This window comes from Netta rufina, assembly GCF_964035555.1.
Source record: "Netta rufina genome assembly, chromosome: 4".
NCBI lineage: Eukaryota > Metazoa > Chordata > Aves > Anseriformes > Anatidae > Netta > Netta rufina.
The window spans coordinates 4,882,832-4,897,416 of record NC_140127.1 but is presented as its reverse complement, the minus strand read 5'-3'; the positions used below and the strand labels follow the sequence as shown (position 1 = coordinate 4,897,416).

General features: G+C 43.9%; 1 protein-coding gene across 1 annotated transcript in view; it reads right to left on the bottom strand.

Moving 5' to 3' along the window:
• COL25A1 (collagen type XXV alpha 1 chain) overlaps nt 1-8,645 on the bottom strand; it is a 297,785-nt gene extending 289,140 nt beyond the window's left edge. Inside the window, exons 1-2 of the mRNA XM_084285919.1 lie at nt 8,271-8,645; nt 7,618-7,687 (exon numbers count right to left, since the gene is read on the bottom strand). Coding sequence (XP_084142045.1) covers nt 7,618-7,687; nt 8,271-8,624 — 424 coding nt within the window. The 5' untranslated portion in view covers nt 8,625-8,645. The remainder of the gene's footprint in view (nt 1-7,617; nt 7,688-8,270) is intronic.
• Nucleotides 8,646-14,585: the final 5,940 nt, after the last annotated feature.

Sequence of the window (14,585 nt, the reverse complement as noted above, 5' to 3'; positions counted from 1 at the left end):
ATTTCTTTGATAATCATAAGAACCTAACTCTAAGAAAAGGATTTACAAGGGTGTATAATAATTTCGTATTTCTTCAAAAAGCTTATGACGCATCATCATTTGTTTCAAAGCTTTCAAAGCACAAGAAACAACTCCTGCCAAACATGCATACAATATTTACAGCTGCAAGTAAATGTCTGTTCCTATAAACCTTTGGCTGCGCATGTAAATGAAAATGGCTTTTAATATGTAAGGAAAGACATAAGGGCAGGGGAGGAGCAGGAAGGATCACTTTTATAGCAAGCATCACAGACAAGACTGTCTTCTAAGATACATAAAAGGCTGTTTTAAGGAGCACACAAGGATCAGGTTTTTTCATGAACACAAAGGATAAGACAAGTGATTTACTTCACAAATAAGAAAACTGTAGCCTGCCCACTAAGAAAGCACTTCCTAACTTGAGTCATGAGCACTATAACTAGGCAACCTATGGAGATATTTTACCAGTATGTTTTTTCAGCTCAGGCACATCTATGCACCAGCAACTTCTTGTACCACACATTTACTAATTTACTGAGCAGCACATTTTTAAACTGATGAGAACATTTACATGAGGCTGCTGCATTTAATCATGAAACTGAGGCAGATCCAACAACTTGGATCCAGCCACGACTGACTGGAAACAGCAGTTGTGAACCATGTGGAAGGAAATACCTGATAATGACTGCCTACATACATTTGTAGAGTACAGAATGACATTTCGGTACTTCCATGCTATAGAGTACAGAAGCATGAATAAAATATAATATCCAAACCAGTATTTCTAAAGATTTTCCAGTCTACAGAGAGGAAAAATAGCTGCTATTTACATAAAAATAAACAGCAACCTTGCACGTGCATGTTTGGCACTCAGTTTTGAAAATTTGTTCTGACATTCTATTTTTATTGAGCTCTCACAAACAGCTTCTTTCTACTTAATCTCATGAAGAGATGAGCACACGAACTTAAGCTGGCACTGCTCTCAGGCTTTGCTCTACTGTAAGTCTAAGCCGTAAAAGCATGACAGACCACAAGCCTTGAAAAAGCAAGCCTGCAGCACTGTGTTCACTATTGTGTGTATTATCCAACTGCAAGCCTCCACTTCAGTCATACAGGGGGATAAGTGCTTCTTCCAAACTGTATTACTCTACACCCTCTTACATCTTCTTAATAATTCAGTAAGCAGACAGATTTCCTTTCTGTGGCTGAATTTTAGGAAATCTGGCAGTGTAATCAAGTGAAACAATGAAAGGGAAAACTGTTCTGTGTACAGTAACCTTCCTGAAGAGACAACGTGAGTCAAGTTCTGCATGTGTTAAAATGAGATCGATGGTTTCACAGGGTTGGTACCATTGAATAGGTTAATTATGATTCTGGTAGCCTAAAAGGCCCTGTAAAGACAGATTCTGTCAGCTTGATAGCTAGCTGATTTTTACAGTGCTAAGAAAAAAAAAAGACAGGTAGGCTGCAGCCAGTAAATTCAGGAAGTATTGAGAAGGAAGATGAGCACTGTAATGCAGGTGCAGTGATCCATCTTTGTAACAACACATTCTAAACAGCCTGCTAACCTTAACAGAAAGGGCTGAAGGTGAGTGTGAAGAAACAACATAAGTACTGTTGAATTGAACTCAGTTATCCAAGCTCTAAAGACTCTTAGTTTATAGATACAAGCACTGACAATTTAAGAAAACACACGCACACCAAAAAAAACACTAATGCTCCTAAAGTGTTTTTAACAGTCACTTCTCAAACTGCAAGATCCACTGTAGTTGAACTGCTTTGACTCTTGAGCAGTTCTTCAAGATGGACAGCTGCCATGTGGAATGAAATTATAAGCAAAAGGCTTGCAAAAGTCAAATACAAGCATTAAAGAATAATTAATGCAGACAAATAATCGTTTTTTTTTCCTTTAAATACACCTCACTTGACAATGTCTGCTAGCTCAATCAATATTAACTCAAGACAAAAATGTTTTGTTAATAACACTTCTGTGATCAAATCAACTTTTGCTAAATGCCATTGACATCAGTAACGTTACAGAAGAGAAATCTGGTGCAGTTTGCTGTTGATCAGTTCTGCTTTGAGCCACATCACGTTTCATTCATCATGCTGCACACCCTACCTCCTCACCCACAGGCAACAGAATTAAAAGGTCATATCTTGGCCAATAAAATATATTTTATCTGTTCTGAAAGGGAAAAAACAGTATCTCTAATCAGTCATCCAAACAAGACAGACTACCCGGAAGGTTGCATGCTGCTGTACATCAGTAAACATCTTTATCTAGGAATTGAAATGAAAAATATCAAACCAGCGAAGGTATGAAAGAAGAGCTCAAAGCCCTGTCAGAAGAATTACAAAATTAAAGCTGAGCACTGCATTCAGCAAATAGATGATACAGACATGGCAAAAATTAGTGCTGGCAGCTAGGTATGGGTAGCGCACACAGGAATTTTAAGTAACAGGGGAAAACACTTTGGATACTTTCTATATCTATCCGTATTTTCTTTTGGGTCTCTCTGCCAGTAAACATTTAAGTCAACTCCCCTTTTCTTTACCTCTTTGGTCTTAAAAAATACTTCCCTGTAATTGTAACAAACAAAAGTAATACCCTGCTGATAATAATTTCTGGATTCTTTTAATCCCCCAAATTGATTTCTCCTCCATTCTCTCAGCCTCACTAATCAAAATGCTCCAGGAAACAGTCTTTCTGGAACACAGGGAAATAACAAAGAGCGCCTAAATTGTATAGTCTGTTCATCTATCTCCACCACATGTCAGAACAAATCTTAGACGGTGCTTAGAAGGACAAAAGCAAATTCGGATGCTAAGAAAATGAATTCATTTTTGCCATCCATGCTGCTACCAAAATACATACAGCATACACATCATCTTGGAGAACTATCACTGTAGAACACAGTTTTCCTACTAGATTTATTGTAACCAAAGGAAGACCAACTGGTATTCCAACTGGTATGAAAAAACTGGGCTTATGGTGTTTCATCTGATGATGATCTGATATAAATCAAGTCTATATACACCCAACTAGACTGAAACAAGCTTTATAACCAAATCAAAGCAAATTGCACAGTGAAGGAGAAGGTACATCAAATGCCAAAACACAAGGCTTTTTAAGACTGAGATGGAGAATCAGAATGACATGATTGCCATAACAGCACAAAACAGCTGGCTAGGAAAGAACAATGACAGTGTCCATGTCTGGAAAAGGTTTGGAGCAACAGGTATTTGAACACAATGGGAAAATAAACACAGATTTCTTGATGGGGGAAAATACCAGAGAAAGAGCAAAGGAATGTAAACATTGTCTGTAGCAAAGAAGAAAAACAAAAATAAATTACAAGTTAAAAAAGAAAAGTAGTCATCTTTGCCAAGTACCCCTCAGTGAAGTTCAGCTTGTGCTCTGTGGAAGAAATAAAATGACTGCAGTTTTTTCTTCATGTGCGAGCTATACTGAGTACATAGCGTGTCACAGCAGTTAAAGACTATCTATCATGTTATGCAACCAATGCACAATTAAAGAGATGTATGGCATATAGGCACTCCTATTTATATAATAGCTTGCTTTTTAAAAAAAAAAAAAAAAAAAAAAAAGCAAAGTGGGGCGGGGGGGGACTTTATTGTAACATTTTTTCCTCAGAAGCAACAAAAAAAATAATCCTCTTAAAATAAAAAAAAAAAAAAAAGAGAGAGAGAGACGACAGGAAAGGAAAAGAGAAATTAGTTTAACACTTCTGAAAACATTAATGTAATATTTATGGATAAAAGTCTTCCTTTCATTCTTTCACAGGCTTTCTCAAAATGTTATAGGCCAAATCATGTTTTTTCTTAAGCAATGGTCACCCAGTCCTAAAGCTCAATTTCAGTGAAATCAACAGAAACTTACTTACTGAACCACACAATTAACTGCTCGCTTTACCACTTACCAAGCCTGAGCCTTCTGCACCAACAGACTTCACTCCTACACCTGCCAACCTCACCATACCACACACGTGAGCTCACTGAAGGCTGCTTATGCAGTGAGACATTGTGGCACACGAGCACAAGTTCAAAGGACCTGACCTGTATGGCACAGAAAGGCTCAATCCACCAAGACACGCGAGCATGTGCTTCGGACCCATAGGCTTCAACAGAAACTGTGCGTGCACTTGAGTACTGTTTGGAAGAAAGGAGTCTAAATCTACTAAGAGTTAATTTCCCGTAACTCCACTGCATCAGGAGTAGCCCTGTGTCATCTGCAAGCGTTACTCCTTCCACAACAGTACAAATCCTGGCACTTGGCAGTAAGTATCCAGCACCGTGCCTTGTAACAGCTGGTTGTGCCACTGGAGCCATTTAAAGATTCAAACATATGAAATAGTTACCTACACACCTACTTTTCTGTTCATCAGTTGTGGTTGGGAAACATTAAATTAAAATAATTAATAATATATTCATTTTCCTTTGTTTCCCAGGTTTAAGCTTAAAGTTTTTTTAGCCACTCAGTTCACCCCTAGTCCTATGTGCGGAGGACTAGCTGCCAGCAGTGACTGCAGCACTCTTGTTAGAGCTGAGGTAATTTAAGAGGAATGTCAGCATGCATTTACATTTCAAACTTTATTACTCTGCTTTAAGAGAAAGAATGCCTGCTATTGTCATTTAAAAATATTTACAAAATCTTTGGTATCTGGTTTTAGTCCTACAGAATTAAAATCAAAACTCAACATTTCCTTACATTGTGTGGCTTGTAAAAGAAAACAAACAATAATTAGAAAACTCACTTAGTGAAAACCAAGTTTTTAAAATCTGAGAAATGTAACTCCTCTGCAGTCTAGACAATGTTGAAGACTACTGTGGAGTTACAGGGAGCTACATGCGGATAGCTTTGCAAGTTATAAGCAGCTGTGAATCTGGCTGCCTTCAGCATCCAAGCCACTCAAACCCAGTTTCCTTTGAACATGCAGTTCCTACCATGGAGAGCCATGAGGGGCTGAGCGTCTCAAGCTACTGAGATCTACATCAGTTGCATAATTTAAACCCTAAATCAGAGACCACATTCTCACCCTTCCACCTACAACCCAAACTTCCCTCTCTTCTTTTTGTAGAGAGCAAAGGAACTTATTTTTAAATAGTCTTTTTTTTTTCTCTTTAGAGAACAGAATGATGGAAACTTCTTTGGTAGCCATGTGGCAGCAGCCTTTTTCTTACAGCATAGGGATCATTCAAGAATTCCCTGTGGACCATGAAGGCTTTCCAAAGCCATCTCTAACAGACATATATTGTATTATTATGTAAACCCGGACAAGAAATACACTATCTGAGCAGAATAAAGCACCAAAAATGGAGCTATGTGGTGAAGCAGAGAGGTAATTTACTCTTTGGCATTGCAAATAGCAGACAACAGAAAAAAAAAAAAAAGAGAGTTTCCATGATTCTTTTCCTATTAAACCAAATGCCTTTCTGAACATAGCCATCCAGATTTGTAACAGCAGCATTAGGGATAAAAATAAAAGCACATCGTGTCCAGCCTAAAAGCAAGCCCAACAAACTGAACCAAATGAAGGAACAACAATTTATTTGCTCTGTCCTCTCCTGCTCTGCCTAATACCTGCCATCAGGAAAGCCCAGTACCCTGGTGATGGGGCCGCTCTGCTCTTCTTCTCTCAGACACGGCTCCCAGGATGATGCCATTTTGATGTAGACACCTGTCCACTGGCAACAAGCACGAGAGCATCAACGCATTTTAAGCTGTCCAAAATGAGGCTATCGCATGGCGATACCTTCCAGTCACTATAAAACTTGCTTCCAAACTGAAATAGCTACCCAGGGGTGAAAAGCTCTGTATCACATCTCTAATCCCCATAACAGCCAGTCTCCTCTGTGGAAAAAATAAATAAATAAAAGAAAACTGTTCATAGAAGTTTTCTTATCTTATGAATCTTACTTCCTTGAAGATATTTCCCAGCTCACTTTATTCTGACTTCTACCTGAGTATTTCTACAATGCACGTGGAAGATATTCTGCTGATGAACATCTATTTGATAAGACATACTTCTTAATAATAAAGGACAGGTAAAAATTGGTATAATGTGGAGCTCTAGTGGTAGTGGGGAAGTAAAGCACCGTATAACACAACTGTGAAACAGTAGGTACTGACCTTTAGTCTGAAAACAGTAAGTGAAAACATAACAAACGGATCTAAACAAGGAGAACAAAGCGAGACTGCTTGGAATCAGATTCAGCAGCATTTTGGCCTCACAGAGTACATCTCTGCATACAACGCGATGAGCAATCCCCATTTTTAATGCACAAGCTTCAACCCTGTAATTATTGCAGTTAAGCAACAGAAAAATAAAATCAGCACCCTACACTCACTTCAGTCTTAAAGGAGGTAAATATACATATATATAGTACAGCAGTAAACCAAAGTTTCTTATCAAAACTAGCCAAGAGCTGAGCAAATCTATACGTTCCTTTACAGTAGTCTGTCATGTACATTATTCTTTTCATACTAGCCACAGTAACTCCTATAGCAGCCAGTAAGAAATTCTGTTCTCAGTTGTAATATCAGCATAACACTGTGATACTGCACATTGTACATAAAATACTGCACAGTGAAGTTCAGTAGCTCCTTCAGACCAACAAGCTTGGCAGGGTTTACACCCCTAATCAAAAGAGAGCCTTATTTAAGTGCATAGCTCTACTGGCAAACATTACCAGCAGCTCAGCTCTTGCTGATTGTCGCTACTCTACCTGTAAAGGTAACGTGCTCTTTTCTCCATATGGGACGTGAGGGTACATAAAACACACTGTGTGTGCATCGTGCTTCATCACACAGAGGATGCTGGAATTCCCACACCACCCCGTGAAACATTACCATCATTTTCTTTGCTTTTAAGATGCTGTTTGAACTTGGGTACGTGTCATCAGACGTTTATAAATCTAGCACAATGTTGACGGTCAGACTGTCAAAAAGCACCACCAAAAACACAGACAACATCACTGTGTGTACACAAACAACTGATCCCGATATTGGAAATCCCCATTTCCAAAGTCAAGCAACATCACCGGTGGCATAAACAAATGCAGATCTGAATCCTCGGTGTGAAACCTGCCATCCCTTCTGAGGGGAACTGCTTTAATCTGCTGCTCCAGGAAAACAAGGCACCACTGAAAAAGCTCTTGTATGTACTCGCTGCTGACTTGCGATGCATTCTCTGCTTATTTTAATCCTTGTTATAAATTTTCACTGGGGATTTTTGTTTGACTTCCTAAACCGAGCACTCAATGCCTTGATTCAGTACTACCCCATTTAAGATCGGGTGTATTTCTTCTTGCTACGGTGGATTGTTAACTTCTTCATAAGTTATTGCTCGGCATCTTCCAACCTGGCGCTAGATTTTTAACTCACGTTTATCCTACCCAGTGCCACAATGGAAATGCAATACAGTTCTGGGCTTCACACCTTTCCCACCCAATGCGTAGGTGCTGACTTAAGCAACATCCCCTTGACCTGACTTAAGTGTATCTGAAACACGCGGGATGCAAACCCCCAGGATTACGAGCCTGCGAGGGGAGAGGTTTGCAGGCTGTGCCTGTTACCTGGTGGGCAGCTGCATTCTGGAGGCACTTCTCTCGCGACTCGTATTTTTGCCAAGTGCTCGTAGGACTTCTGTGGGCGAGAGAAGCAGTGTGAGGGGACACAGCGGGCTTGGCCAAGCCTTGCAGACCCGCGTGCCTGCAAACCGCGACTTACAACTCGCTCACAGGCTGCACAACCAGCTGGGGCTCCTTCACTCGGACTCGACCCAGCCTCCATCCCTGACCCCTCCACCCCTACAACTGCTGAAAGAAACCCACCAGCTCTCTCCCACCTCCACCACCCCCTCGCAAGCACCCCCGTACTTTTTTATTGCGTTTTTATTACAAACACAGGGGATAAGCACAGGGACTCACAGGAAAAAAACCCTCGGGGCTTTCCAGCGTGATGGCCACCCTGTGAGCCCCCTGATCTCCCATCAATGGTCACCACCCAACTCTCCCAACCTCAATGATCACCCCCAACACCTCAATGGTCACCTCCCCAAGCCCCCCATCACTGCTGTCCCCCATCCTCACCCCATCCCTTTCGCTCTCCCACTCCCCTGGCCACCCGCGGAGCTGCCCCACCGGCCTCCCCTGACCCCACAGGGGCTCTCAGCACCCCCTCCCGGAGCATCCCCCGCCTCGTACCCGTCCCGTCCCGTCCCACACACCTGGGCGAGGAGCCGCTCCACTTTCTCCTGCATCATCGCGTTCAGCTGCTCCAGGGAAAAGCCGGGCAGCGGCGGGAGCGGAGCGGCGGCGGCCGACGACCCCCCTCGGGCTCCCTCGATGGCCTCCAGCCTGGCCTGGAGGTCGCTGGTCCGCACCCCCAGGTAGAGGCAGGATGCGGCCGCCAGCGCCGAGAGGAGGGCGGCCAGCCCCGAGCCGCACGGCCGCGGGCAGCGCTCCCCGGAGCAGCCCGGCCGCTCGCTGCCATCCCGTCCTGCGGCTCCCCGGCTCTTCCCCCGCATGCTTTCGCACCCTTCAGCTGCGGCAGCTTTTATTTCCTTCCCTCCGCCCCCCATGGAGGCGAGTAGTTTGCAAACAGCGGCAAGAACACGAAAATGAGGATAAGAACGACGACGATGGTGATGGTGATGGTAATAAACGGCGGGGAAACGAAATAACGGGAAGGCGGGACGGCAAGAATCAAGGCGAAAAAAATAAAAAAAGATAAAAAGAAAACCACAAAAAACGGGCGGACAGCTGGTTGTCGCACTCGGAGGGGGCTCCCCCCGCAGCCCCCCGAGCAGCGGCGGGGGTCGCAGGCTCCGGAGCGGGTCGAGCCCCCGCGGCTGCCGCCCGCCCGGTGCTGGGAGCGCTCTGCGGCCGCCGGGCCACTTGTCAGAGGGGTTTGGGGCGGGAGGGAAGCCCCCCCCCGCTGCTCCTCTTCCTCCCTCTCCCCCTCCTTCTTCCCTCTCTCTCTCCCTCCCAGGGCCGCCGGACTTGTTGCTCCCCCCCCGCTCCCCACCTGCCTGCGGGCTCCCCGGGGCGGGGAAGCCCCCTCCCCTCTTTTCCCCTCCCCTTCTTCGTTAGCATAATTTATTCACCTGGGCGGGGGGGGCGTTTTGCATAATGTATGCGCGGCGCGCCCCCGAGGTGGCGCGCCCCCGCGGTGGCAAGCCAGCGCTGGCCGAGGGTGGCCTCCGCCGGGCTTCCAAGGCGAGCAGCCCGCTAGCCCCCGGGGCCACCCGCATCAGCCCCGCGCGGAGCTCAGCCGCGGTGCCCGGCGGTGCTCGGGGGCTTGGTACCATCCAGTGGACGAGCAGCAGCTGTGCAGTGCGCTTACACCGCCTGAAGGCGATAAACGGGAGGGGAGAGACAAATAAATAAATAAATAAAATAAAAAATAAATAAAAAATAAAATGAGGATGGCAAGGCTCAGCCTCGCTGCTTTTGCTGCCTCCTCGCAAGCCGGAGGCAGAGGGAATCCGGGACATGCGCGCCTTCGGTGCCAGTGAGCCTGCTTCTTATTTCGCAGCCATGATGGTGCCAAAGGCATCTATTTGGGATCGTGGCTGAGATTGAAAACAGACTTCTGTAGCGCTCTTGAGAATGCTAACCGGGCAATGAAAGAGATGATATCCCTTTTTTCCCCCCTTTAAAAAACAATAGTATTTTTTTTTTATGCTTTTTATCAATGAAGATTTAGTGGTTTTGAATCACTGAGAATAACTGGATATCTGGAGTCAAACCCCTACTCCAGGAGTAAAACAGTAAAAACAGTTCACCTCTAACTACTGGTAGGCAGGAACTGTACCACTTGGATGCTCCTGGTCACGGTTAAGCCAATATGCCACCTAAATCCAGGTTCCAAAACTCTTGAAATGCTCAGAAGGCCGGGTTTGTGCCTGGCAGCTGAGGTGGAGCAGTGCCACAGATGCACCAAGCGGGCCGAGAGCACCCACACGCAGAGCAGCAGAGCCCACAGAGCCACAGCGGCCTGCCTGGAAGAGCAGCAGAAGACGGGAAGGGATTTTAATTGCAGCCTCCTGAGGTGCTGGTGCGGGCAGAGCCGAGGCAGCCCCGCTCCCCAACACAGAGGAGCACTCCCGTTTGAAGATCCCCATCTCCATGCACTGCCTTCCAGCAGATCCCAAGCACGGCTGGGATGGAGGTGCTGACGCAAGGTGCTGCTGTTTGCAGGGCACGGCTCTGCGTTTGAAGACGTGCACGGTGCCTGCAGATAAGGATTTTCCACCAGACAGGATGAGTGTCTGGAGTTCTTCCCATATTTCTATGTCTACAGCAGGTCACGTTCTGGCTGACCAACCCGTGATCCGCGACTGGATTTCTTTACCAGATACAACATAAACTTGCCATTAGAATTAGGCCAAAAGTAAGCCTCCCTCTGCCGAAATGACAGGTCATGTTCTGCTTATAAAATGTTTTGTATAAATGGTCAAGAACAGCAGGAGGTACAGGGTAAGGACAAGTAGAAAGCAGAATCTGGGACTCAGCATTTGAGCTGAGGTGACACAGATGAGGATACGGGCTCCAGCAGTCACCAGCCGTCATGCACGCTCCAGAACAGACCCGAAATCTCTGTTCCAAATGTTCCTGCTTCCAAGCTGCGCCTTTACATTATTCACTGCACGTTGACATGAACTGTAGCTTCAGTCAGACACATCTTCCATTCCTCTTGTTCCTGCCCAGTTCACCCTCTGTGCCTCTTGTGCCCTAATTTTTGGAGTGCCCTATTTTTTTGGAGTTTTTCTTCCACCTGTGTCAACCTATGTAGGTAAAACGTGAGGTGGAAGTGGAATCCAGCACTTCTGTGACTTGCCTTGCTGCTCAGCTGCCTTACATGTTACGCAGTACAGGATTTCCCAAAGAGCTGCTCGTCTTACCTGCCAAGATGGCACAGGACCACCAGAAAAACAGAACATTTAACTGTTTTGGAAGAAAAAAAAAAAAAAAAAAAGGAAAAGCATTTCATTTTCAAATATCCAAATAGATTGCCTCCTGCCACTTTAAATTTAATATAAGCACATTAAAGTACAGCATACATGATGCAGTACATTAATATACTTAGCAGATGGATAACACTTACTGGTGATTTAATGCTTAGATATACTCATTTCACATCTACTGTACAAACACTCCATATATTTGAATCTTTAAGTCAGACTTATCTTCAGACTAGAGGCAATTGAGTCACATGAGCATAGGATTTAGTTTATTAGTTCCATAACCTTGCTGGTATTTTGGCAAACCTGATAAAAATAATAAAAATAATAATAACAAAAAACCCTTGCATCTGGATTTTAATATATTTCACAGGATTTCCTTTTTCCACATGATGAAAACAGTTCTCCTAGACCCACAAACTGACTGATTCAAGACAAAATTCAGACACTGTATATCATTTTTTACTAAAATTCACGAGCGTTTTTCATGTGAATGTATTACAAAACACTTCATAACAGATACACTGACTACCTTGCATTTTTCATAGCCTCAAATACTTGCTCTAAAATGCAGCCGACGCTTGGGACGTTCTGGCAGGGCTTTCACTGAGCGGAGAGCCATAATCAGAAAGGGAACGAGGAGACCAGACTCGAGAAGCTCAGAATAAAACAAGGCTTCCTTGCCCTGACTCCAGGCCAATTCACATCCCTCGGTTCCCTGCTCTGTTTATCTGTCTGTAAGCAAAGGCTGCTGGAATTGGAGGGTCTTTGTGGAGGACTGTGAGGATGAAGTTGGGATGAAGAGTTTCTGAGCCTGAAAAGCCCTGTATTAACACAAGTTTACTCATACGTCTAGCCGGACCCAGATCAATAGGATCAGTCATGAAAGCACTCCTGCACGTGTGCTGGAGCGTTAGGAGGACACAGAAATGCTAAGATGAGGGTCAAGATGTACGATCCAGCATAAAAAGCAAAGGATACAGCAGGGGATTTTTCTACGTCTTGTTAATTCCCAATTTCTGTTTTTTGTTTGTTTGTTTGTTTTGGTTTTGGTTTTGGTTTTGTTTGTTGTTTTTTTTTTTTGTTGTTGTTGTTGTTGTTTTGTTGTTGTTGTTTTGTTTTGTTTTTCTCCTATTATTTTATGTGAGGTCATTACTAAATAATTTCTGTATGCAGAAACAGTTATATTTAAGGAGAAGTTTTATTTCCTGGAGAGATGACTACAATAAATGGGAAGAGGGATCACAATGGAACCCACCTCTGAAAAAACGCATTAGTAGATTTGAGGATATTTTTATGCCCCAGCACATGGGCAAAAAATACTAGAAAAGTGAAGGTGAAGAGCACAGGACATTGGCAATTATATCTTTGTGGCAATCATGATAATGCAGATAACTAACATCTCTATAAGTACTGTCAGTGATTTACATCCTTAAAACAGGTTAGTTGTAGCAGGAATTCCTCCCTTGGCTCAGTGGCCAGTGTCCTCTAAACACTTTAAAACAGATGAAGTCTGGTGTTGTTGGGTGTGTTGGTTTTTTTTTCAGTTTTGGATAAGAAATAACTATCATTATTATTCCAAATAATACAAAATTGTGATAAATAAGTATAAATGAAAAGGAATAATACTAATTCCAGCTAGCTTATTGGAATAAAATAACTTCTTACAATCACGACATATTCAGGAATGTGCTTTATTCTAAACTGTCCTCCTCAGCTCTGCTTGGGGCCTTGTTCCTCTCTCTAACCAAATTACCATGGTGAAAACAAGTGGAAATCCTTATCAGGATGTCTGGTACCCTTGTTGTGTTTTTTTCAGCTCCCCTTCTTGCTGCTATTACTGATTCCTCAGTCCTCTTGGGGTCTCTCTTTTATGTTGCTAGCTCTGAAGAAGGCAGTGGTGGGCTCTGAAAATCAGTCTTTTCCAAGCAGTGGTTCAGTCTCTCATTGTTAGGATATTTTGAACAGATCTAAGTTGGATTCAACAGAAATGCCAGTTTTAGCACTTGTTTGTTTGTTTGTTTTTCTCCACTAATCTCCAATTTGGCTACCTCTGTCAATGTTGGTCCCCTCTTCACTGTTCAAATACAATTTCAAAATGCTATGTCATTAATAGTAGAAGATTTAACCCACTTTCAAAGGACATGAGCATTTAAAAAAAAAAATAATAATGAAATTCTTTGGGAAGGAGAATGGGCAAGCACATTCATGATGTCTGGACAAAAATTAACTCATTATCATGAAAATGATACTGGACACTGGGCACAGACTCTGAGAGCCATAGCCCCACAGTACACTGGCAGTCAGAAGTGTCTGAAACCCAATCAGGAAATTTAGGATATTTTTCCTTTCCACGAGCAGAGAGATAAAGGAGGCCAGGAAGGAGATATTATCAGCTAAAGAATCCGTAGATCTCCTGTAGATTTCACAAGTATTTATGCGAATAAGCAAAATAAAGTAGCCCGGCTGCTTGGGATTACAGGTCCCGGCCTTGTGTCTGCATCATCTCAACTGCCAGGCCTCCAGCTGCCAGACAACTCTCTGCGTCTTTCAGGGGCACAAATTCTTCAAATTGCTGTCACTGACTTCTTGTAGCTGTCATATGCTTAATGCTACTTCTATTATTTTTATGTCAAAGGCAAACCCAAGCTGTCTTGCCCTCCAGTTTGCTGTGCCAGTAAGAAAATTTGAGTCCTTGATGACAGTGCTGGCTGTGGAGGCCCAGCTTGGTGAGGACAGCCTTGAGGGAGCAAGGGGCCATGAGGCGACCTGTTAATTTACCATCCTCGGTGTCAGTCATGCTCCTTAGCCCCAGATCTCTTCTGTGGGGTTGCTATTGTCCATAGCCCTGCTTTTCTTCTCCCTAACCCAGAGCCCTCCACACGTTTGCTCCCCAGCAACTCGCCGTGTTGCATTATAGATGTCTGCTTGGGAGTTAATGTCAGCTTTCCTGTTCCTTTATCTTTCCAAGATTGCACTGTCAAAACCAGTCAGCTGAAATGTACATGAGTTAAATGCCCGCTCTTGTTCTCTCAGGGAGTTGAGAGAGATGTTGTCTTTATAGGAGAGCAGGAATACATCAGCACCTGGTCGTATAGGACCTACAGTAAACATCAGTGAGGGTGAGGGCTGATAAAGGGGGAAGCAGGGACAGAAGGGTGACCCCATGATAATGCTGCAGAAAGCAGTAATGTTTGGAGGGAAATAAGAGGAAGGGGAATTTGTTCTGGACTACCTGGCAGGCTGAAGCCAGCTTATCTGGGCTCAGCAGATGACAAGATCTGCCCTCTACCTGATGCTGGGGATGTCTCACAGCAAGAAGGTGTGCCAAGTACTTAAGGAAGAGTTTTCTGGCTGAGAGCTTTGTTCTGGGTTGGTTAAAGCCTCTCAAAACTTGTCCTTCTGGCTGTTTCTGGTTAAGGACAGTGAGGGTCTAAAATTACAGCAGTCCCTGTTGCAGGGACAGAAGCAGATCCCAGCAGGCTTTGGGAGCCACATTCCCCCAGTGGGGCAGGAAAGGGAATGTTTTTGATCACTGCGGCTGAAGTATTTTCTGCTTGATGTGGAAGGCCAGGT